The sequence below is a fragment of the Pituophis catenifer genome, unplaced genomic scaffold (genome assembly GCF_029215685.1).
Source record: "Pituophis catenifer annectens isolate HBS135680 unplaced genomic scaffold, rPitCat1.0.hap2 SCAF_9, whole genome shotgun sequence".
Classification (NCBI taxonomy): Eukaryota; Metazoa; Chordata; class Lepidosauria; order Squamata; family Colubridae; genus Pituophis; species Pituophis catenifer.
The window spans coordinates 11,579,667-11,600,680 of record NW_027256889.1 but is presented as its reverse complement, the minus strand read 5'-3'; the positions used below and the strand labels follow the sequence as shown (position 1 = coordinate 11,600,680).

General features: G+C 46.3%; 1 protein-coding gene across 1 annotated transcript in view; it reads right to left on the bottom strand.

Moving 5' to 3' along the window:
• Positions 1-53: 53 nt before the first annotated feature.
• FOXO6 (forkhead box O6) overlaps positions 54-21,014 on the bottom strand; it is a 155,347-nt gene continuing 134,386 nt past the window's right edge. Inside the window, exon 2 of the mRNA XM_070949714.1 lies at positions 54-1,622. Within this exon, the coding sequence (XP_070805815.1) occupies positions 177-1,622 (1,446 nt within the window). The 3' untranslated portion in view covers positions 54-176. The remainder of the gene's footprint in view (positions 1,623-21,014) is intronic.

Sequence of the window (21,014 nt, the reverse complement as noted above, 5' to 3'; positions counted from 1 at the left end):
TGTCATTGTCAAGTTTCAACAGATGGCTCTAGCCTGGCTGAAGAAATGAAGGCAAAGAACAGAAGAAGAAGAAGAAGAAGTAGAAGAGCAGGGCTGAATGATGGAGGAAAGAGTTCTATTTCCCCAAGACCCTCTTCGCCCCTCTCACTGCTGGGCCTGAGCAGCCTGAACGGGCCTCATCCAGGTACCCAGCTTTGATTGTTGGGCTGTGGGGCGCTAGGCAAAGGGGCCACGTTGAGACCGTTTTGTGGCGGAAGAGCCGAGTCAAAGTTGAAGTCCATCTCGTCGCTGTCCATGAAGTCATTGAGGATGATGGACTCCACATCGCATTCCAAGCTCCCGTTGAACATGTCCAAGTCTAGATCGGCTGGGAATCTGTCCTGACTCAAAACAGGGGTGTGCATGGCTTCTGGGTAAGGTCCCTGCAAGGAATCTAGCAAGCTCATGTGCGCCCCCTGGTTGCTGACGTAGGAATGGAGATGCCCGTGGTGAGGCATGTTCACCATGCTGCAAGTGTCACCGGGCAGGCTCATAAGGCTGATCGGAGAGGGTAAGGCACTGTTGTTAAGAGGAGGGTGATGGCCAGCTGGTGATGGGTGATGGTATAATGTGTTGCTCTTCATGAGAGAGGACGAGTGGGGAGGGTAGGGGACCAAGCCTATCTCTCCGCCTCCACCCCCACCGCTACACACCAGGGCGTTTTGTCTGTGGCCGCGAGGCAGGCCCATGCTGCTGGCTGGGGGCAGGTGCGGCTCCCCCTCCTTGTGCGCGTAGGAAATGGAGGAGAGCAGGTCCTGCAACGAGGCGTTGCGGTAGGAATTCATGGGGACGAAAGTGGCCTGCTTGTTCTCTTGGATGGTCTGCATGGGCAGACGGCGCATGATGCTCATGGCGGGCTGGCTATAAATAGTCCCAGAGTAGGTATTACCGCCTCCTCCTCCTCCTCCCCCTCCCCCACCTCCTGCACCCACCGAGGAGCACTTGGAGCTGAAGCCAAAGTTGGAGGTCCTGGGCCGAAGTCCTCCAGCAGAAAGCGGCTGGGCTGGGCTCATGCTGTAATTGTCCTGCAGGTCTTCTAGAAGGCTCTCTCCCAGGCTCTCGTTCAGGTTGATGGTGCCGGTGAGATCAGTCAGCCTGGGCATCTCTACAGAACAGCGGGCATTCAGGGAGGGGGACAGGGTGCTCGAAGGGCTGGGGTACATCAATGGAGAGGATGGGGTCCCGTCATCCTCCTCCAGCTCATCCGGCTCATGGTTGGCCATGATGGGGGAGAGGCGACCACTCAGCGTGCTGGCCGAGGAGTTGGCCCGTGTCCGGAAGTCAGCCCAAGCGTCGTATTCCTCGCCGGCATGGGAGGTGGGGCTCTCTGACCATTTGGCCTGCTGGCTAGCTGGGCTCTCGTCTCCTCGTTCCTGAGTGGTCTGGTTCTGTTTTTTCCGACTGGCTTTGCCCTTGATCCGCAGGAACTTGCTGTTGTTGTCCATGGAGACAGCTCGTCGGCGGGGCGTCTTCCCGGTTTTGCCACCTTCGGGGTTCAGCATCCACCAGGAACTTTTGCCGGTGCCTTCATTTTGCACACGGATGAAGCGGGTGTGCAAGGACAGGTTGTGCCGGATGGAATTCTGCAAGCAAAACAAGACCAAAAGAGGAAAGAAGAGAGAGAGAGAAAAAAAATCTATCACTGTTGGCCAGAAGCAATCTTCACATTTCTCACTTGGCATTCTGCTTTCTGCTTTCTACCGTCCCCCCAGAGCCACCCATCACCTGGCTTTATAGCGGACATTCAACAAACTTTTCCAGCTCCACTTGAGGTTCGCAGAGGGCCCCGCTTTTCTCAAATCGAGAGACACATTTTGGGGTTTAAAACCGCACCCTGCTCAAAATGGAGAGCACCGAAACAAAGACCAGGAATGGCCAGGATAAAAATAAATAAATCAGATATAAACTTAATTAGCCCCTCATTAACTAAATTAAATATTCAGTTAACATGATTATAGTCAAATCTCCTTGAAAGCCAAACTCAACTCCTGGGGACTTCCTAGAGGTGTCCTTGAGTCATATTCTTGAACAAAGTATGATTGGCTATGATCTTTTCCTGCAACATCAGGAAAGTGTTACTAACTTTAACAACTGCAATGATTGACTTAACAACTGTGGCAAGAAAGGTTATAAAAATGGGCAAAATTCACTTATAAATGTCTCACTTAGCAACGTACATTTTGGGCTTAATTATGGTTGAAAGTTGAAGACTTCCTGTACATCCTGTACACCCGCCCTCTGGAACGAGCTACCCCCAGGAATACGACTGATCCCGACCTCCGTACTTTCCGTCAAGCTTTGAAGACCTTCCTATTTCAGCAAGCCGGGCTGGCTTAAAATTTTAATGGGTTATTTTATGGGCAAAGGGTTTTAAATTTTGGGAAGCCAATTTGATCTAATTCTGTTTTAATTCATCTTAATTTTTATATTTATTGTATGTATTTTAATCTTGGCTGTTTACCGCCCTGAGTCCTTCGGGAGAAGGGCGGTATACAAATTTAACAAACCTAAACCTAAATCTAAACCTACATAGAAGTCAAGATTTTTGCAAATATTTTTCTAAGCTTTTCTCTTTCTCCCTCCCTCCCTCTCCCTCTTTCCCCCTCCCTCCCCCTCCCTCTCTCCCTCTCCCTCCCTCCCTCTCTCCCCCTCTCTCCTTCTCCCTCCCTCCCTCTCTCCCCCTCTCCCTCTCTCCCTCTCCCTCTCTCCCTCTCTCTCTCTCTCTCCACTGAGCTTGATGCAGAATTTTATGGAACTCCAAAGCTGACACCTATCAACTGTTCAATGTGTGCTGAGTGTTGAGTGTTCCTCTTGTTCTAGTTGTTGTCTGGAACTGGGCGAAGACGGCTGCCGGGCAGAATGAACTAAGCAAGGAATTGCACACACAGACAGGGGGGATGGGCTGGAAGGAGGCACACAGGGGTCGAAAATCGCCCGGTGAGAGGCTGGCGAGGCGACTGCCGAGTTTGGATCCGTGCCTTTGTCCAGAGGCATACTAATGAGCAGGCAAGAAAGTTACAGAGGCCCATAGATCATATTATGGAATGGCTTGCTTCTCTGCACTTCATTTATTTGGAGACTGCTTGCAGGCTGGCACTCTGCCAGCAGCCACCAAATCCAAGTCTACAGAAATCAATCTCTCGCTGACTGATTAAGCCGTGTTTAGAACTAATTGCTCCTTCGTGTGTGGGGAGAATAAATTATGGGCTTTCATCTCGGCATCTTTAAAATGCAATAGCAGGTAGGGCCTTCGCCCGTTAACTCTTTCCATCCCGCAGTGCAGGAGACGAGGCATGCCAACTTGGAAACCCTTGACCAAGAAGAAAAAAGGAGGAAGAGGAGGAGGAGGAGGAGGAGGAGGAGGAGGAGGAGGAGGAGGAGGAGGAGGAGGAGAAGGAGAAGAAGAAGAAGAAGAAGAAGAAGAAGAAGAAGAAGAAGAAGAAGAAGAAGAAGAAGAAGAAGAAGAAGAAGAGAAGAAGAAGAAGAAGAAGAAGAAGAAGAAGAAGAAGGAGAAGAGAGAAGGAGAGAGGAGGAGGAGGAGGAGGAGGAGGAGGAGGAGGAGGAGGAGGAGGAGGAGGAGAGGAGGAGGAGGAGGAGGAAGGACTTGGGGGGGATTGGAGAGAGGCATTTAACATGAGTGCCTTCCCCTTCCATCCCACCAGCTGCAGCAGGGGGACAAGAGATATGCACCGGTCCCTTGTACAAGTTGGCTTTACTGATCTCCCCAGGAAGAGCAGTCCTTCGGGCTATCTCAAAAATGTATGGCAGGGCAGCAAGGAAGATTTAATGAATCACTTCCCCCAATAATGTTGCTGCAGGGCCCCATCGGCCACAGTATTCCAGCTGGCGGGGTCCAGGGAGAGAGCCCCTTTCTGCCATTGTGCCTGCCCCTTTGGAACATCTTCCACCCATCCACCCCCGTGAGATTGGGCTCCAACCCTCCTGATCTTCCGTAAGAGCTTAAAGACCTGGGACCAGTTTGGGCTTGGAACTCCAACAGAGGGGTTCACATTGCGGGAGGCAGGGGGTTGATAGATCAACAGCAAATCCCACCCTCTCCCCCCTTCTCATCATATGCCCTCCCTCCCCTTCCCTCCCCCATCTTTTTAGCGAGGTTGATTTTTTTGTAATAGCATTGTATTTGTATTATTAGGTTTGACGTAGTTTTATATTTTAATATTGTAAGCTTGCTGCTCAGAGTTACTGCATGGTGAGATAGGCAGCTAATAAATTTTACAAATAAATAAATAAATAAATGGAGGCAGGATTTTAGGCAGAGACCTTTTTACCTTCTACTCCACTCCCTCCTCGCAGACATGTCGAGCGCTCCCTCTCTCTCTCTCCCTCCTTCCCTCTCCATTTCTCTCTTTCTCTCTCTCTCTCTCTTCCCTCCCTCCCTCTCTCTCCATCTCTCTTTCTCCTTCCAACCCTCTCCCTCTCTCCATTTCTCTCTTTCTCTCTCTCTCCTTCCCTTCCTCCCTCCCTCTCTCTACATCTCTCTCTCTCCCTCCAACCCTCTCCCTCTCAACATTTCTCTCCCTCCCTCCCTTTCCCTCTCTCCATTTTTCTTTCTCTCTCTTTCTCCTCCCTCCCTCTCTCTCCCTTCTCCATTTCTCTTTCTCTCCCTCTCTCTCCTCCCTCCCTCCCTCTCTCTCCCTCTCTCTCTCCCTCCCTCTCTCCATTTCTCTTTCCCTCTCTCCCTCCTCCCTCCCTCTCTCTCTCCCTCCCTCTCCTCTCTTTCTCTCTCTCCCTCCCTTTCCCTCTCTCCCTCTCTCTCCCCTCTCCATTTCTCTTTCTCTGTCTCTCCCTCCCTCCCTTTCTCTCTCTCCCTCCTCCCTCCCCTCCCCCCCCCCCTCTCTCTCTCTCTCTCTCTCACACACACACACACACACACACACACACACACACACACAAAGAACACGGGCAATAAGCTCAGAGGCTGGGTCTAATGAATTCACCAGCCTGATGCATGCTTCAACCCTTTCCGTTTCAGACAGCAGCTAAATTCTTCTGTTTGGAGTTCTCTTCCTCGATTCCAATGCCATGCATTGCCTGCCCTGAAAGTCTAGCTCAGATTAAGCCCTGCTTCTTCCCCCAGGGCATCTGGGAATTCAGGGGGAATTCTGCAGTCCTGATGCAGAACTGGAGGGCACCGGGTTCCAAAAGGCTTCTCCCCCAGTGTGACCTAGAAGAGCAAAGCAGTTTTAAACCCAACCTGAGAAGAGCGTGAACAGCATCAAGGTTGGCTGCCTATCTTTAAAAATAAGACTGTCCTTTTTCTGAACTTGCTGAGTTTGCAAAAGACTAGGAGGTTGAGGGAAGCAGAAGAATGGTAAAGACAACAGGTAAGACGGAGAGGGTGGATCAAAGAAATTACAAGCCATCCTTGGAAAAACAACAAGATATTATCAAAGAGGGTCAACATTCATTCGTGGGAGAGTTGAGCCTGTCTCAGTGATAAACCTGCACAGATCACCTTCTCAATCTTCCCCTTGAGGTCTGCTGTATTTTGGTCGCCACGGTATAAAAAAGATGTGGAGACGCTAGAAAGAGTGCAGAGAAGAGCAGCAAAGATGATTAGGGGACTGGAGGCTAAAGCATATGAAGAACAGTTGCAAGAACTGGGTATGTCTAGTTTAATGAAAAGAAGGACTAGGGGAGACATGATAGCAATGTTCCGATATTTAAGGGGCTGCCACAAAGAAGAGGGAGTCAAGCTATTCTCCAAAGCACCTGAGGGCAAGACAAGAAGCAAAGGGTGGAAACTAATCAATGAGAGAAGCAACTTAGAACTAAGGAGAAATTTCCTGACAGTGAGAACAATTAATCAGTGGAACAACTTGCCTCCAGAAGTTGTAAATGTTCCAACACTGGAAGCTTTTAAGAAGAGATTGGATAACCATTTGTCTGAAATGAAGCAGGGGGTTGGACTAGAAGACCTCCAAGGTCCCTTCCAGCTCTGTTATTCTATTCTATTCTTGTTCTATTTCAGTGGTCGCAAAACTCTACAAGTAGTCCTTGACTTACAACCATTCATTTTAGCAACCATTCTAAGTTACAACGGCACCCCCAAAAAGTTGCTTTTACAACCCCTCCTTGCACTTATGACTGTCGTAGCATCCCCATGGATTTTTGAGCAAAATCTGGGCACTTGCCAACCAGCAGGTATTCATGAAGGTTGCAGTGTCCTGGGATCATGTGATTGCTACTTGTGACCTTCTCAGCTGGCTTGTGAGAAGCAGAATCAAAATGGGGGAAGCCGGATTCATTTAACGACCACACAATTCACTTAACGACTGCAGTGATTTGCTTAATAACCAAGGCAAAAAAAAAAAAAAGGCTGTGACTCATTTAACAACTATCTTGCTTAGCAATGGAAATTCTGATCCCGGTTGTGGAGGACGACTTGTATCTTACCTCTCTATATTTTAAATTTATTTTTTATATTTTTATATTTATTTTTTATATGCAAACCCCGGTTCTAGCTTTTGGCCCTGCTCATAGGTGGCTGCAAAAAATTTTGCAGTCTTTAGTAAGACTGCAAAAATTGAAATGTCACTTTGGAGATGTTAAGGGATACTTTCATAGAGAAAACCTTAACAAGTGACTAATTACTAGAAAAGAAAACGAATTGTCCAGTGATATGATTAGGTGTAGGTATTGCTCTTGTTCTTTTGCAGGTTCCACAATGTTTATTCTGTAATAAGGACATAAATATGCATAAGTATACAAAAAGGATTCTTGTGGCATTTTAAAGACTAATCATTTTATTGTGGCATAAGATTACTGCTTATGCCAAAATCTAATATTTTTAAGAAAAAATGGGAATAGCAAAGAGGGGAACAAACGAACTGAGATTTATAACAGCCTTCTATTCCGCTATCAGCTTGGTCCTTCTGATCAGTGTTTCTCAGTCATGCAAGCAATTTTAAGATGTGTGGACTTTAACTCCCAGGTTTCCAACAGCCAGCCATACTGGCTAAGGAATTCTGGGAGATGAAGTCCACACATCTTAAAGCTGCCAAAATTGAAAAACACAGTTCTAGATAATCACAGACTACGTGCTGTGAGATTGTCAAAAGGACTGCATCAGTGGGAGCTGCAGGGAAGTCAAAGGAAGCCAATGAGGAACACGGCGCAACTCCAGATTTTTCCCGATTAGATGTACGTCATGACATCACACGCATACAAGTGGTGGAGCTTGGATTGCAACAGTGCTTCATTTGGACTAAAACTTCTGATCCTGTCAGAGCTGAAGAAGCTTCTTGGATGAGAAGCAAAACGTCTTCAAAGAAAAGAAAAGAAAAAAGAAAATCCAGTTGCCTCCAGGACAATCATGACCTGGATGACTGAGAATCTCTACAGACATTTAGCTATACAATTTGGGATGAACACTCTTTGAATGGTGTGGGAGTAGGAATAGATTTCGGGGGGGGGGGGGAGAGAGAATTGCTCCTACAATTTGCAGACTACAGGAACCGGGAGATCTACTCAGGTGACCCTGAGGACACAGATAAACCTCCAAGTGACCTTAACAACCCTCTAAAAGGATGCAAACGGCCAGCTGTCTGCAAGGAATATAAATCTTTCAATTCCCCACTATCCTATCAGAGCTGAAGAAGTTTCTTGAGAAGTGAAACGTCTTCAAAGAAAAAAACAGAAAGTCCAGTTGCCTCCAGAAAAAGCACCTTTGGGTTCTGATCCTGCAGATATCTCTTGACCACCCCATGTCAGGGTTCCAACCGATGCCCTAATTAAATCATGAGCCTCAAACCAAGCTTCAAAAGAAATCCAGTTATTTATTAGGAACTCAATGTTCGCACGATCCAAGTGAAGCCAACTCTGACCTCACTTAAGTCGTGCCTTGGCTCTGACCCTGTTTTCCCCTCCCCCCCAAGGTGTGTCATCAGTCACATTTCCCAACGAAGCAATTTTTGCAGATTGTAAAAGTCACTCCCTCCGGCCACTGTGGGTCTCCCTGGAGATGACCTTCACGTTGCCCCTGGAATGTGCTTTATTTTGACTGAAATGCAAGTTCCTCAATGCAGCTGCGAGGCTCTGTTTTCCCATCCCCCTACCTATGGCAACTTGAGAGCAAGTCAGGAATGCTTCGTTAGTTGATACCACAACCTTAAAACCTACTGGATGCCAGAAAAGAGAAAATCTTCCTCTTCCCCAGCAAAGCTAACTACAACTACAATCAACTACAATCTAATAAATATATATAAAGAACCCACTTTTGACAAGACTGCAATCCAATTTTCTCCTCTTCCCCACAAATTTTTTCCAGGGAGTGCAAGCCAGAGAACCTGACCTGTTCTGCATTCTTAAATAAAGACTTATTAAAAAAAGAAGCTTTAGAAAGTATCCAAAGATCTAGATCAGGGATGTCAAACTCAAGGCCCAGGGGCTGGATCTGGCCCACAGGGTGCTAAGATCTGGCCCATGGGGCCGTCCTGGAAACACCAAAGGACCGGCCCATGGTGCTTCTGTCAGCAAAAACGAAGCTTGGAAAGGCCTCATGCAGCCCACCCACCCACCTCGAGCTCCGTTTCTGCTGTCAGAGAGTTGCAGGAGGCTGTCGCAGCCAGAAACAGAGTTTGTGAGGGCTGCACATGCCTCCTCCCGAGCTCCGTTTTTGTTGGCAGAGCATTGCAGGAGGCCATCGCAGCCAAAAACGGAGCTCGGGAGCCCGTTTTCTCTGGCAGAGCACTTGGGCCACCACAGGTGTCCCCCGACACGAGTGACCTCGAGCTGGCCATGTCCACCTGACCCCCCCCAAGGTCAAACACAACCCTGACGCACCCCTCAATGAAATCGAGTTTGACACTCCTGACCTAGACCGAGCCAAAGACTAGAGGCCCGGTGGCAGCTGCTACTTCTTATTTTGGGCATGCCGCGGCTCCACGGAAACCGGCTCTGGTAACTTCCATGAAAGATCCAGGATTGTGAAAATGGTTGGTTCAGCTCCCTTTTTTTTTTTTCTCCCCTCTCCCCTCCCCCACCCCCGGTGAAGAAGAAAAAGCAACAGCAATACCTTCATTTTATGCATGAGGAGAACTGCCAGAGGCTGTTTCCTGCAAAGAGACATTCCGCCCCCCCCCTCTCCCCGCTGGACCCCCATGGCCTCTTCAGAAAGAAATGCAAGACACCAAGAACTACACAAAAGCATGATGGAGGTGACAGTGCATCGCAGGCAGTCGGCAGAAGAGCTGTATGGGGACTCTACATTTCTGTCGAACCTGACAGCCTGCCAGCTGCTCTGAAGAGAGCCAAGGGAAGGGCTGGGAGAAGAGACGACAATACTTTTTCTAAGAGTTGCCTCGGTGAACTGGGCCAGTCCAATCAAGCTTGAGGCTGCGCGACTCTGGCAACACAACTCCTCCGAGAAGCATAACAGGAATAGTCAGGATGGAGCAACAGCCAAGCAACGTCTCTTGGCCTGGCTGTTATTGGCAATCACCTGTGGCGAAAACTATAGGCAGTCCTCAACTTACAACAGTTCGCTCAGTGACCATTGAAAGTTAGAACGGCGCTGAAAAAAGCGACTTATGACCATTTTTCACACTTATAACCATTGCGGCATCCTGATGGACACCGGATCAACATTCAGACGCTGGGCAGCGGACTCATATTTATGACCGTCCTGGGATCATGTGCAGTGGTGGGTTGCTATCGGTTCGCCCTGGATCGGGCGAACCGGTAGCGGTGGCGGGAGGCTCCACCCACCCGGACATTTCTACACATATGATGTCACGCGACGCACGCCCACAAGCGAACTGGTAGTGATAGGTTTTGAAACCCGCCCCTGATCATATGATCCTCTTTTGCGACCGTCTGACAAGCAAAGTGTCCATGAGGAAGCCAGATTCATTTAACGACCGTGTTACTAACTTCACAACTGCAGTAATTTGCTTGACAACAGTAGCAAGAAAGGTCGCAACATGGAGCAAAACTCAGTTAACGTATTTCTCACCCAGGAACAGAAATTTGGAGCTCAATTGCGGTTGTAAATTGGGGACCTGAACAGGCTGCAATTGTGTTTTCTTATAGGCTGCAACACCACTTTGCAAAGAGAACATTCATCCAGATCTTTGGACAGATGCTTCAATTTAGCCCCATTGTGCTCCTGCATACTAGTCTGGAGGAAATGGTTCAATAGCACAATAGACTTATATACCGCTTCATTGTGTTTTACAGCCCCCTTTAAGCGGTTTACAGAGTCAGCCTATTGCCTTCAACAGTCTGGGTCTTCATTTTACCGACCTCGGAAGGATGGAAGGCTGAGTCAAGCTTGAGCCAGTCAGGATTGAACTCCTGTCAGTGGGCGGAGTTACAATATTTTAATGCCACAGGCAATTTCAGATGTTCTATTTTAAAAACTAATTGGTTGAGATGTTTTTCCTGCTTTGTTATTTTGTTAGATTTGGATTTGCTATTAGTATTTTAACATATTTTTTTCCTTCACGTTGGCCAGGAATAAGTTGTTATGAATTGAGATATACAAATGCTTTTTTTTAAAAAAAATCTTTATTTAAAAAAAAAATACTCAGCAGCTGTGTTCATATAACATATTTAACTTGATTACTGAATTAATTATTCTGTCAGTTTATAGTACCTTAATATGTAAACTAAATAAACAGGGTGGATATGCACAACACACTAAGACATAATAAAGAAAACCACATTTAAAAATAACCAACATATTCAAGTTGTATAAAATGCAGTGACTCAAGTTTTAATTGCTTTGGTTAAGCATGGTGGAAACCCAGCACTTCTGAGGGGTTCTTGGTGATCTCTGACCTTGGTTGTTTTCTAGCAGACATTTCAGTACCCAAATTAGGTAACATCACCACTTCTATCTTACCTAGGATAATGAAACATCTGCAAGAAAACAGCCAAGCTCAAAGAGCATCAAGGACCCCTCATTTCAACCCTGAGCTACATATATGCCCAGTGGTGGGATTCAAATAACTTAACAACCGGTTCTCTGCCCTAATGACCAGCTGGGTAGGTGTGGCTCGGTGGTCATGTGACCGTGTGGGCATGGCTAACTCAACATCACTCAGGTCGATGGGCGCTTTGTCTTAGCTGTTACAATGTAATAAGGGTTAACCAGAGAGGCAGTTTCTGTAAGCAGGGCAATAAAGATTAGGCTAGAAACACCACCAGAATGTTTCCTTCCTGCCTTCCTTACAGGATTAGCCCTGTAAAGTGGGAAAAAAACAAAATAAGTTTTCTTTCAACAACCGGTTCACCGAACTGCTTAGAAAGTTAACAACCGGTTCTCCCGAATAGGTGCGAACTGGCTGAATCCCACCAGTATATATGCCCCTTTATTGGTACCCAATTCTTCTATTTGTGGGAAGCAATTCACAGCTCCCCTTTCCTCACAAGTAAACTTTTGCTTCTGACAAAAAAAAAAAAGGGTATGACTAGAGTTGGGTAGAAGTCTTTTTCACTTACCACTTGCACATGTCATGAAAGCCTTTCGTAGTTCACAAACTTTTCCATTTAGGCAAAAAATGAAATTATGGTGGCGGGTTTAGAGATGTCTAGCCCTGAAATCATGACTGACAACAGAGCAGGAGTGGCCATTGAGAGCAGCCAAAATAGGCCGCGTGGCCTCTATGAAGGGCTGCGTAGGCACTGGTGGTTGGCACCAGGAGAATGAGAGCAGAGAAGGGAAGGATGAGGACCTCAAGTTTAATTAATTGGATGGCAAGAAGCCAATTTGCTCTTGGCACGGAGTCTACTGTACCAAGAGATGAGATACTCTGGTCCTGAGGGGCAGCGATGGAGATGATCTCGCCCTGGGGAGCCCAGCAATGTTGCCACCGCAATACCACAGCGCAATTATTTTTATTTGTGAGTCTGGATGGTAGGGCTTTGGCTGGGGAGTCTTCTTCTGACTCAGAGAAAGTGAGACAAGGAGAAGGGTGTTCTCCACCTAAGCTACACCCACGTAGCATTCCCCGGGCTGTGTTGTCTGCTGTCAGCTGAGTAACAGTGAGAAACAGTGGGAACAAACAATCATCCCCTTCCATCATGTATATAATCATTCAGAGGGGGGAAAGTCCTCTAAAGGTTTTAAACTTGGTGAGACAAGGATGTTTCATGCTCTAGAAACTGTGCTGAATTTTTGTCCTGGCATAAGGCCACTGGTCCTGCAAAAAAAAGAAAAATCCTCTGATGGTGCTTAGCCTATAGAGCAGGAGTGAGCAACTATGGCAACTTTACGACCTGTGGACTTCAACTCCCAGAATTCCTGAGCCAGTATAACATACTGTATTTTTCGGACAATAAGACACTCCGGAGTATAAGACGCACCTTATTTTGGGGGGGAGGAAAATAAGAAAAAAAAATTCTGCCTCTGCCTACCAGCATCCATCGGTATTCATCTGGCTAGCATCCTGTCAGAGAGAGTGTAGTTGAGGGCTGAAACAGTATTTGCTGTGTGAGCAAAAGGAAGGAGACAGCAAGGAGCGTGGGCATAGCTTAGGTCAACTGTTCTAAAGCTGCATGGTGTGCTGATCTCTGAAACTAAAACTGAAATTGAAACTCCTCTCCTCTGCTTGTGTTTTGCTTGTGTTGGAAAACCTGCTTTTGGTATTGTAGATTTACTTTATATTACATATAAAGAGAAGTTATTGAATCCTGCTGAATCACTTACTTGTGTGTGTTTTCTGGATGTGATTGCTTCTGCAAACTCTGACAAGTCCTTGCAGCAAATAGCGAACAGCTAGGTCAGCTTCAACACATTATTGCAGCCTGATTCAGCAAGAGCAGCTGATGGGCGGGTGGATCGGTCTCCCGGAATACCCCCGATCAGCTGTTCCAGGCTGCAGGGATTGCCATAGACCATCGCCTCTTCCGTGCCTCATGTTTTTGGCTACATTTGGTGTATAAGACGCATCCAAATTTTCACCGTCTTTTAGTGTGTGGGGGGGTATGTCTTATATTCCGAAAAATACGGTAGTTGACCAGACCAGTCCCACCATGCTGGCTCAGGAATTCTGGGAGTTGAAATCCACAAGTCATAGTGTTATACCATATTTGGCCACTCCTGCCATAGAGGAAGGTTACTTCTGAGAGAACCCCATCAGGACACAGATTCAATGGGTACCTTTGCAGATTGTCTTTGAGTTGAAATGATTAAAGGCCTGGAGACTAAAACATGTGAAGAACGGTTGCAGGGACTGGGTTTGGCTAGTCTAGAGAAAAGAAGGACTAGGGGTGACATGATAGCAGTGTTCCAGTATTTGGGAGGGCTGCCACAAAGAAGAGGGGGTCAACTTATTTTCCAAAGCACCAGAAGGAAGACAAGAAATAATGGATGGAAACTAATCAAGGAGAGAAGCAATCTGGAATTAAGGAGAAACTTCCTAACAGTGAGAACAATTAACCAGTGGAACAGATTGCCTCCAGAAGTTGTGGCTGCTTCATCTTTTAAGAAGAGTCTGGACAGCCACTTGTCTGAAATGGTATAGGGCAGTGATGGCTAACCTTTTTGCCATTGCGTGCCAAAAGTGGGGGAGCGCGGGGGGGTTGCACGTGTGTGTGCCCACACCCATAATTCAATGCCCCCCTGCGTCTGCGCCCCCACTGCTTTTGGCATGCGATGGCATGGTGGGCCCAATAGGCTCGTTTTTCACCCTCTTCAGGCTCTAGAGGCTTTCTTGGAGCCTGGGGAGGGCAAAAACAGCCTTCCCCATTGCCCCACAGGTCCTCCGGAGGCCGGAAACAGCCCATTTCCCGATTTCCAGTGGGCCCGGAAGGCCCGAAAATTGGCTGGCGCTCTGGAGCTGAACTAGGGCAACGCTCGCGTGCCCACAGATATGGCTCCGTGTGCCATAGGTTCGCCATCATGGTCCTAGGGTCTCGTGATCCCCATTCGCAATCTTTTCCCGCTGGCTTCCGACAAGCAAAGACAATGGGGGGTGGGGGGAACCAGATTCGCTTAATGGCCACATGATTCACTTAACAACTGCTGTGATTCGCTTAACAACCACGGCCCAAAGATTGTAAAATCAGCCACGACTCACTTAACCACCAGCTTGCTCTCTCTGACTCACTTAACAACCAGCTTGCAGGCTCTCCTACAATTTAGCAGAACAAGAAAGTTGGCGGTGACTCCGTTCCATCTCAGAACAGCAATGATTTTTTTTAAAAATAGAATTGTTATACTTATTTTTACGCTTTCTTCACCACACTTTGGAAGTGAAATCCTCTACGGCAGGGACACTCAAATATAACCGTGCTCGACTAACTAATTAAAACGACAAGAGGAAACACACACTAAGCTCTCTTCGTAACCACAGCCCTAACCAAGGTTTATTGCTTTTGCTGCCCCCATTTTGGAAAAAAGAGGATATATTGCTACAAAGAAGGCCGGGCACCCTCCCTCTTTGCTCCTAAAGCAAGCATTTCTAATCATTTAAGATTTATTATTTAAGTCCACTGGAAGGATTAAGGGGGGGGGGAGAGAAACAGTTTTAGTACCTAATGGTAGTTTATCAAGCTGTACCGATATGCTGGGTTTATTTTTTTTAACGCTATACTGAATTTTATTGATCTATTGTGTTTTTGTTGTACTATTATTGCCTTTAATTGAATTGTGCAATGCCTAGAGAATTTATTTTATGAGGCGTTTAATAAATGTAATAAACAAAGAAATACATAAATTTCACCACACATTTAAAAAAAAAAAAAAAAACCTGCTCCGGTGTGAAAGAAACAGGGGTTTGATTATCAACGGAGATAGCAGGTGAAGAGTCCAAGGATTGAAACCCTCTTCGCTTTATGCCAAGATCAAGATCAATCATGCATATTCCCATGGCTTTCATTTTTATATATATATATAAAATTGGTTGTGTGAATGCAAACTGAGTGGCTTGTCTTCAAGGTGGGCCCTGAGTGACTATTTCATCACTGTCTGCATCAGGGTGAGATGTTGCCTTAGTGAAGGCCCAGATGCAAATAAAATGCAAAATGCAAATGAAATACAGAGAACACAAATAAAATACAGAGTGCAAATAAACTACAGGGACAGGTAGAGCTTTGAAGTGCACATCCAAGAATTTCAACCGAATGAGCTAAAGAGCCTCCGGGTTTTCGGAAGTGATACACTCTGCCATTTAAGAAGAGGAATCATATTAAACCAAGCTCTAAAATTGTCTGTGTGTGTATGTGTGTATTTATATTATTTATGTAGACCAAGCCCTGAATAGAGTCTGCATCAGGGGTGGGTTCTAAAATTTTTTACTACTGGTTCTGTGGGCGTGGCTTATTTTGTGGGCGTGGTTTGATGGTCATGTGACAATTCTTTAGGATTTAGCAGAGGTACTGGTCTACCAGGCTTTTCACTGCTTGCAGAGCTGTACTGGTCTACCCATTTGTTCTTGGAGCGTTCCAGTCTACCCATTTGTTTTTGGAGGCACCAGTCTACTCATTTGTTTTTGGAGGCACCAGTCTACTCATTTGTTTTTGGAGGCATCGGTCTACTCATTTGTTTTTGGAGGCATCGGTCTACTCATTTGTTTTTTGAGCACTCTGGTCTACCACCACTCTGCCTTTTAACACTGATCAGCTGTAGGGGTTTGCCCTTTGAAGCCCCGGGGCAAGAGTTTAAACAGTTTTTTTCCTTCTAGCCAATCAGCTGGGACTCGGGAGGCAGCAAATAGATTGGGGGCGGGGCCAAATAAAAGGTAAGAATAACACGGGGGAGGGGGGGGCGGGAGGACCCAGCTCCCAAACAAAGAGAACCGGTTCGGTGACATCATATCGTCACCGCTACCGGATCGGCCGAACCGGGCTGAACCGGGAGGAACCCATCACTGGTCTGCATGTTTGCAAAACTAGTTTAGCCAAGGTAATGACACAGGTAGCCTTAGACGTACGACCACAATTGAGCCTAAAAAAATATCTGCGGCTAAGCAAGACGGCAGTTAAGGAGGTTTTTGCCCCATTTGACGAGCTTTCTTGGCACAGTTGTTAAGTGAATTATTGCCGTTGTCAAGTTAGTAACATGGTTGTTAAGTGAATCTGGCTTCCCCCACTGACTTTGTTCATCAGATGGTGAACCAAAGGTGATCATTCGTGACCCCCTGGACACTGTAACTGTCATAAATATGACTCTGTTGCCAAGAAATCCATGGCGATACTGCAATGGTTGAGTGAAAAATGGTCTGTAGGAAGTTAGCACCCACCCCTTTCCTAGCAAAATGAGATATTTTAGGGGATATTAAAAGAGCAGAATATTTCCCCTAAAAGGGAGGCAGAAACTCAGCCCCCCACCATCTTTGTCAATGGGCCATTAAGGCCTGGGCCAGTCTATTCTACATAACAAAGATCTACCTCCTTCAGGCAGAGCCATAGTAGGAATTGGCCAAAGCCCTTTCATTACATCATCACCCAGCAAGGCTCCACCAAGCTTGGGACAACCTACAAAGTGACCCCTGCTGTATGGCCGCATGGGAGTCTGACAACCAATCAGAACACAAGCTCAAATTCAAAGCCTAACAGAGTATATAAAACCCAAGCACTCTCAGCATCTCTGCCCTTTTTTCTGCCCAGGATCTCAAGCCGTGTGATTCTGTTCATCAATAAACCTTCTTTCCAAGCAACTTCCATAAATCCAGTGTCTTTTTTTCTCACTTGGAACTGAACCCAGATGGACATTTCTTCCCACAGGTCATGTTGCTTTTTTTCCCCAGTGCCGTTTGTAACTTTGAACAGTCACAAAATGAATGGTGGTAAGTCAAGAGCTCCCTGAACGTAATTTTCAGAATTCTTTTAATTTAGTTCCATGACATCTGTCATGACAGGTCTCCAAAGATTCAGACAAGTGGCTTTTTAATTGGAGATCACTTTAATCAGTAGGATGCAGGGAATATCGTATGTACATCAGCCAAATGGTGATTTCCCCAATTAACCTGGTCACATGAATTGGAATTAGTGTTAGGGAGGAAAAGGGGAATGGAAGCAGAACAAACAATGTTGCTAGCTGATTCTAAAGAGCATAACAAGTAGTTTTGAATGGGTGAAGAAGATGATCTTTGTTTATTACGATATCTCTTTGGGAACTTACAGGATTCTAGTATTGATGTATTTCATTGATCTGGGCACCAAGTTGCCTGTTGAAATTTAGGGGACTGGAGCCTAAAACATACAATGAATGGTTGCAGGAACTGGGCATGGCTAGTCTAGTGAAGAGAAGGACCAGGGGAGACATGATAGCAGTGTTCTAATATTTGGGGGTTGCCACAGACAGGAAGGGGCCAATCTATATTCCAAAGCACCCGAAGGCCAAACAACGAATAATGGATGGAAATTGATCAAGGAGAGATTCAACCTAGAAATGAGGAGGAACTTTCTGACAGTGAGAACAATCAACCCATGGAACAGAAGTTGCCTTAAGAAGTTGTGGTAGCTTCATCACTGGAAGCTTTCAAGAAGAAACTGGACTGCCGTCTGTCAGAAATGGTGTAGGGTCTCCTGCTTGGGTGAGAGGGTTGGACTAGAGAACCTACAAGGTCCCTTCCAACTCGGTTAATCAAATTCTGTGCTAAATTTGTGGGTAGGAAAAAGTGGATGGACCACTTCTTCAAATTTCTCCAGAAAAGAAACTCTCCAACAATGTTTCCAGGTTAGGATTCCTGTCTCTAGTGACAGTAGCACCACTTCTGGAAAAACCTCAAGGAAGGAATCTCTGCCCACTTCCCCCACCCCCCAAGCATTCAAACATGTCCCTTGATAAACTAACTAACATGTCCCTTGATAAACTAACTTGATAAACTTTAACTAAGCGTAAGAAACCACACTCAGCTCATGAAAACGTGAGGAGCCTGGATAGCTCTGCAGACTAAGCACTGTAATTTAACACCAGCTGTCTGCAATTAAAGTAAGTTTGAATCTTGCCAGGCTCAAGGTTGACTCAGCCTTCCATCCTTTCTAAGGTAGGTAAATTGAGGACTCAGTTTGTAGGGGCAATAAGCTGACTTTGTATAAAATATACAAAAGTATGAAGGCTATTGCTTAACGCACTGTAAGCCGCCCTGAGTCTCCGGAGAAGGGCGGCATATAAATCAAATTTAAAAAAAAAACCGTGAACTTAAATATTCCGTTATCAGTTGAATGACAGCTGTCAGAGAGAAAAATGCAATCTCCATCCGGCATTAGCTAAATAAACAGGTTCATCTTTTTTTCCTCCTGACTTTCCCAGGAATTAACCGATTTTCTGCGTGGGGCTTGATTGCGTTCTTGCTGTGTTCTTAAGGTATAACTTGGACTCCTACAGAGAAGAAGTTGGGAGCACAGGTGGATGAAACCCATGTGACTACAGGAGATGGGAGCAGAGAAGAGGCGAGTGCCAGGTTGTCCTTACAAGCAAACAAACCCTCTGCCAGGAAGGAAGGAGTCCACAGGGAGGGAGGGAGGACAGCTGCCACCACTCAGCTCAGCCTCCAGAGAGCCGCTCTTGCCAAGCCAGCATGCCCCATGTGTGAGAAGTAAGCGGAGAGCCAGCTGTTCTCAGCCAGATTTGGTAGCTCAGTAAACACTCAACCAGCACTCCGCTTCAAGGCCACCAAGCCCCATGCAGGAAATTGGTTAATTCCTGGGAAAGTCAGGAGGAAAAAGCGATAGGTTTGAAGGCCGCGGATATCAGCATTCGCGCATTCACACCGATCAGGCCCACATGCTGCCTTTTCTCTTTCCTTTTAACTCGGCTGTGCCTGGAGATGGGGTAATCTACTTCCTCGCCTAAATGCTGAGTTCAGCTGGGTGCGCAGTGATTTACCACTGAGCTCTGGAGAGGGAAGCCCCATATCTGGAACCAGCCGCCACCACCACACTGCCAAGAGTGATGCACCGTTCTGTCAGATGTTGCGATCCTTTAATCCCGATGCAAAAGGCAGACAAAGAGAGAAGGGGGGAGACTTGCACGAAGCCAAAATGCTGCCTCTGCTGAATGAGTGTATCCCCACAGCAAAGATGTGGAGTTAGCCAGAGAAATCCTGGATCGTGAAGGCGTTCCAAACGGGCTCCATCAGGCAGGCAAAGGCCTCTGACAGAGCCCCACCCTCCCCCACACACTGTCAGAAGCCAAGGCAGACCATCTGCTATGCAGGCTTGCAGCCATCAGAGTCCCATTGCCAGCTGGGAAGGCGCAAGCTGAAGGGAGTAATCACTCCAGACTTGCAGGAGGCTGTTGTGTGAATGGGCGCCGGGGAGCAATGCGCCAGGGTGACTGCTGGTGCCTTCCCTCCCTCCCTCCCTCCCCCCCTCTCTCCTCCAAGGTGGCTGACTGTCAAGGGAAAACAGCCAGTGTGAAATCAGTCTGATTAGCAATTAGTCCCATTGTAAAAGGATTAAGGGGAGGACAGGCGAAGGCATTGTTCTGATGAGTGACTTGACTATCAATTTGCATCTGGAACAAGCTGCCCTTGATGCTAGTTCTCCTGGTGTCCTTTACAGCCAAGTTGGCCCCCAACTCCTCCCCCTACCTAGGAGCGGCAAGCTTAGAATCTGAAAAATCTCTAAGCGGTTTACAGGGCCAGCACATTGCTCCCAACAATCTGGGTCCCCATTTTATCGGGATGAAAGGCTGAGCCAACCTTGAGCCGGTGAGACTCGAACTGTCAAACTGTTGGCAATCAGCAGAACTAGCCTGCAGTACTGCATTCTAACCACTGCGCCACCACAGCTCTTTCACTTGTCAGGACAAACTCTCACTATTCCCATTCTGAAACTACAATGTTCAGCTTAGGGGCTCTTAAAGGTACAGGAATAGCACCAAGGACTGGTTCAGATGTGTTCAATCCAGAAGAACTGGTGGAACTGGTGCTTGTGGATTCCTTCCTTCCTTCCTTCCTTCCTTCCTTCCTTCCTTCCCTCCCTCCCTCCCTCCCTCCCTCCCTCCCTCCCCATTTTATACAGAGAGGGTTTAAAATAAATATCTTCCTTCCTTCCTTCCATCCTTCCCCATTTTATACAGAGAAGGTTTAAAATAAATATCTTCCTTCCTTCCTTCCTTCCTTCCTTCCTTCCTTCCTTCCTTCCTTCCTTCATTCATTCATTCCAAAAACTCTTCACTCTATCAGCTAGAAAAAACTGTGTAGTGTTTCATCTTCACCATGGTAGACAATCTTCCTTCCTTCCTTCCTTCCTTCCTTCCTTCCTTCCTTCCTTCCTTCCTTCCTTCCTTCCTTCCTCAATCTTATGCAATGTAACACTGGACAGCTCACATACAAATCTCTCTTAGGCATCTACTGTTGATCTCCCACATTTTTCTTTGTTTTCAATTAAAAAACAACTATGCCATTACGTGTGGATGTCCTTCTAAACATCCTCAGCTTGCCTTCTCTGAAATGAGCATTTTGTGTTTTGTGAGCAAACAACTAAGTTTTGTATATAGAGTCTGGTCCCGTATCTGCCATATTTTTTGCCTCTGAACCTCTGCTTTCGATGCAAACTTCATTTTAGAAAGCGTGTTCAACTATCTTCAATTTTGGAACTCAGACCCAAGATTCCCATCTTGAATTTTGCTCCTAATGAATCAATCGTATAAAATAACAAGTAAAAAACCAAAGACAACAGGTAGAACTTAAATAATAAACAGGGGGATCAAGTTACACACGTGTAAAAATAAATCCATACTAAAATTACTGATCTGGAATCACATCTTGGAATTTGTAAACCTGGTGAATTCACCAAATTCATATATAATATTTCTACTAAATTTGCAAGTTGAATTAAGAGAGAATGTTGATGGTGAATCAAATTGCTACTTCTATCCCGCTTGGCATGATGGTTTAAATTGAAGCAAAATTATTCTGGATATACTGTATTAAGCAAGATACAAAGATGTTGGTTAAACCATACCAAATTTATAAAGCAAAAAGCCCCATCTGCTCCATTTAATAATACTGCCTGCAAAGTGGATAAATTCTTTTCTTTAGCAACATAAACTGCAG